The sequence below is a fragment of the Merops nubicus genome, unplaced genomic scaffold (assembly GCF_000691845.1).
Source record: "Merops nubicus isolate BGI_N331 unplaced genomic scaffold, ASM69184v1 scaffold10336, whole genome shotgun sequence".
NCBI classification, from domain to species: domain Eukaryota; kingdom Metazoa; phylum Chordata; class Aves; order Coraciiformes; family Meropidae; genus Merops; species Merops nubicus.
Window position 1 is genome coordinate 36447 of NW_008614329.1, and position 4292 is coordinate 40738.

The 4292-nt window shown below is 41.3% G+C and overlaps 1 protein-coding gene across 1 annotated transcript in view; it reads right to left on the minus strand.

Moving 5' to 3' along the window:
- Window positions 1-4292, minus strand: part of SULF1 (sulfatase 1) — a 52858-nt gene that overhangs the window by 23049 nt on the left and 25517 nt on the right. Inside the window, 4 exon segments of the mRNA XM_008942185.1 lie at window positions 718-774; window positions 1052-1180; window positions 1739-1914; window positions 2898-3048. Of these exon segments, the coding sequence (XP_008940433.1) occupies window positions 718-774; window positions 1052-1180; window positions 1739-1914; window positions 2898-3048 (513 nt within the window).

Consider the following 4292-nt stretch of genomic DNA (forward strand, 5'->3'; position numbering starts at 1 on the left):
TGAACCAGTACTCACCTAGATGAAAAGCCCAGCTGAAGGCAATACAGGGCTTCCATACTCATTCAGCAGTAACTTGGCTATATCTTCTAGATTATATAAAACTGCCTTACATGCAATGCTTTGCACTACATCACACAAGATTTCCATAATCTGTAAAGCCGTAAAGTGCCACAAGGAAATTACTGTAAAATTTTTACCCAGAGAAAATTTTCACAGCAGTAATTGGCAAGGTGAGAAGGTGTGATGAGGTATCAGTGAAAAGAGGAGCAGTTATAGTCATAAATCTCATTTATACATAGATCTTTTCTTAGCCAGAACAAAAGTTAAGAATGTTTCATATGTGTAATGGAAAATACAAAATTGGTTAAGCAGAGGATTCTGCAGATCTGGATTTGAAACAGAGATTTGGTAAAAAAATGATTCAGATGATGACCCGAGTGGGTACAAGTACAAGGTTAGACAAAGAGGAGGTATGGGCTAGGAGTGTCACCAGAAAAACGTGCTCTAAAGTTTCTTCAGAGCTAGGGATCTGGGAGAACAGCAACTTGCAAAGCCAGTGGTGGGAAACCAGGAAAAAAGTCAGGCCTGTAAGGCTTGCAAAATTTACTATTTCACTGACCATAAAAAGGAAAAGAGGGGAGCAGAAAGGAAAGCATGTACAAGAGAGCGTTCCAAGCAGGCAGGCTCTCCCCAAACTCTCTCACACCTAATAATTACCCTCTTTCCACCAGAAATGTGTCACGCCAAATTTTGGTCTTCTTGTTTGTTCGAAACCTGAAAGCAAAATAATAATATTTACTGCTGGTACCTATGTGTAGAACCGCAAGTGCTAACAATTTATTTTTGAAAAAAAAACACTTCTCCACTTAAGTGTATATATATTGCTACAATTTTATAGTTGTGCTACTTAAGAGACCCTGTGGAAGCTCTGGTTGTTAGCATAACACCGCTCATTTTCACTTTTCACTTTTTTTCGACTTGGTTCTTGATTTACTTAGCTTTTTGTTTTTGAACTAGCTAAAATAAAATAAAATAAAATGTTGAGACCCACCTGTTTCCTGGTCTTTCCAAGTCCAGAAGCTTTAGAACAGATTTGCCGTCCATATCTGGAGGCGTGTCAAGTCCTGCTATATCCAGAATTGTTGGAGCGAGATCAATGTTCAGAACTATCTGAGGCACTCTGCAAATCAACCGAAAAGGTCATAGTTGTCATGTATTCAATATATAAATCTTCACATTCTATTGGAAGAAGAATTGTAATTAATGTTTATCAGGGCTTTGAAGATGTAAAGCTCTCCAGAAGCACTAAGCTTAGAAAATCCCCTTTGAAGTTTACAACTTGGAAAGACAGGTCAGTACTACAGACTGGCATCACAAAGAAAAAGGTGAGCACAATAAAACCAGGAAGTGCTGTAGCCACACTACCTCATTGACAAAAAAGGAATGACACCATCCACCCTGCTAAATCAGAAGGTGGGCAGTAAAGACGAGGCACCTAGTTTTTAAAAGTAAACCCAAAACTTAACCCTACAGGACTGCACATTATAAAATATTTTTATCTGCATTACAACTTACTAACAATATGCAAAATGAAAGACCTGGCTCATGATAAGATGCACTGCTCTGTGGTAATAAGGCATCCTCTGTGATATCAAATTTGGCAGAGGGATGATTACATGTTCTTAAAAACTTTTTACATTAGGTTCAACAGCTGTGCTAGAGACATGAGAGAACATACACTGATCCTGGCTCGATGCTTGGGCCACGGATAAAGAAAGGAACTCGAATGTCAAAGTCATACGGCATCGACTTCCCCTTGACCAGCCCGAACTGCCCGATGTGATAACCATGGTCAGCAGTGTAAATAATGTAGGTATTCTCCAGTTCTCCCATCTCTGCAAGCATTTGGTATAACTGCAACACAGCAAGGAATAACTCTCCATTAAATGCAGAAAAACATATTTTGCACATAAACCTGTGTAACCATCATTTTACTCCCTGAAATTTACAGAACCAAACATGACATTGATGAGGTCATTGAAACAGACATTCTGGGAAACCACCTTTTTACTGTGCTGCTTAAAAAAATCAACATACAAGTTAAATTTCACATTTGGCAGAGGGGAAAATTAAACAAGTCCAGAAAATCAGAATACCAAAATATGGTAACATTGGTTCCATTAGTGTGTCCAAAGTCACCGTGAACTCCAAGCCAGCTTGGGAAACAAGGCTGCTAAGGCTTTAAGGCAAACAGTACTCAGAGTTGATTTACTGTGTTAGTCTGCAACCTTCTCATTCCTTACAGTTGTGGGCTTGGGAAAAGGCTGTAAATTTTTATTAAAGTTTAAAGGAATCTCTCTGGGGGAAGATCTTTGGTCACGGTGCTTGATTTTGGAACAAAAAGTCATGCCAAGTACACCTAATAGTTCATGTATCGCGTTACCTATAACTAGCCGTGTGCTGCACTGCCTGACTGCTGCAAACACCAGCAGGCTGACACTGGAGGTGCTGGATTTGCCAGCTCCCAGGTTTCAGCTGAAGAACAGACTGTGGAGGGAGTGTGTGAAATGAATGGAAGTTGTCATGTGCTCACCCATGTCTGTCCACATGCACACATGGGTGACACAGCTTCTATTAATACCAGGTTTTGTGTTGGGCCCAGTGACTTTCCCCCTTTAAACAAACACGTCAGTGTATTCCCTCGGCAATCAAAAGCAGCAAGTGAGGAGCTTGGCGCTATGTTGCAGAGAACCAGAATTAATGTCTGCTGGGGACATGTGGAGTAATTCCTTGCGGCCCAAGGGCTTTCCCCACACCATGGTCGATAGCGGTAAAGAAGGAACCAATTTAATTTTGTTACCAATATGATTGTGTTTGTGGTAGTTTCCTGAACTCACTCTTTACACAGAGTCATCAACCGACATCAGGGTCTGAAGTCTTTTGCGCTGCAAGACATTTGTGAACTCCATGTGGATGGGCAGCATGGGCCCCGTGTACTGCATGATCCAGTGCTTGTCCATGTTCGGTGCATAGTTATAGCTGGGGGTGCTGGGAGGGAAAGGAAGAGGCTGAGAAGTCATGCAGCATCACAGACATCAGAGGAAGGGGGGAGCTCCCCTAACAGCAGAATAGCCAACAAACAGTTAAATCACAAATTCCATGTGGTGTTTGGTATTTCTAATGTCAGTTATCAACAAACATAATTCCAGTGGCTGAATTTACTGGAACAGTTCAATTTACTATATCAGCTATCATATCTCTAACCTATAACTGTATATTCTGAGGATAAAAATCAGCTGAACGGGCAGCGTAATAGACTTCTAATCAACTAATAAATTAGTGGGGTCCACACTAACTTGAGACCATTTTTGAAAATTTAGGTGGAATGTGAGAAGTACGCATATCTCTAGTACATACAGCAGGTTTTGACTTATCTACTGACCATTAGCATCAAGGGAAAGCAGAAGGGAGACAACAGTATCACAGGATTTGTAAACCTTTGATTAAGAACTATGGAAAGGTTAGCTCTGTAAGCAAAGACAGACAAACTAGAATTCCTTTTCTACTGGAAATTCTTGTATTTCAGGTGGGAAAAGTCCAAATTTTTGACATGTCCCATGGTTGAAGTCCAATTTTTAAAAGGAATGTTTATCCTACCACAAAATTAAAGAAATTGAGCCCAAGAGCACAGATTTCTAGCTTGTTGGCTGGCTAGCAGATGGATCAATGAAGCCTTGAACCTTGAAGAAGCAAGTCTTAGGAATTCTGGTCACCTCTTGGGTATTAGGCACACTGACAGACAAGAAGGATATCTCCAGTGCAAACTTTCCTCTGTTTCTTTGGCAGTTTGTCAAATGACATGTTTTCCCACAGAAGAGCTCAGTTTTGATTAATCAGCATTTTCCAGCAAACCCTGTGTTTTTTGCAGTGGAGTCCTGAGTGCCCCCACCACGGAGGGATGAGGTGGCTGTGACAGCCTGTCACTGTGCCAGGAAGGAGAGCCAGCTGCTGAGGCAGGCGCAGGTTTCAAGTTCCCAGGCCATTGTGAGAAGCCTCCTCCACATAATAGATAGTCTTTAAAAGCAGCACTCAAGGGTTTAGCACAGTGGTTAAAACCTTTCACAGACTCTTTCCAAATGCAATTTGAATTTTCTGGGTGAGAAATGCAGCAGGCAGGGAGTGAGCAACATTTTCCTCCCAGACAATTCAAAGGACAGTACCTTCTGTGAAATATCCAATGCCAGTGGCTGATGGAGAAATGTGAAACGAGGATCCAAAGGGGAGGGGAAAGA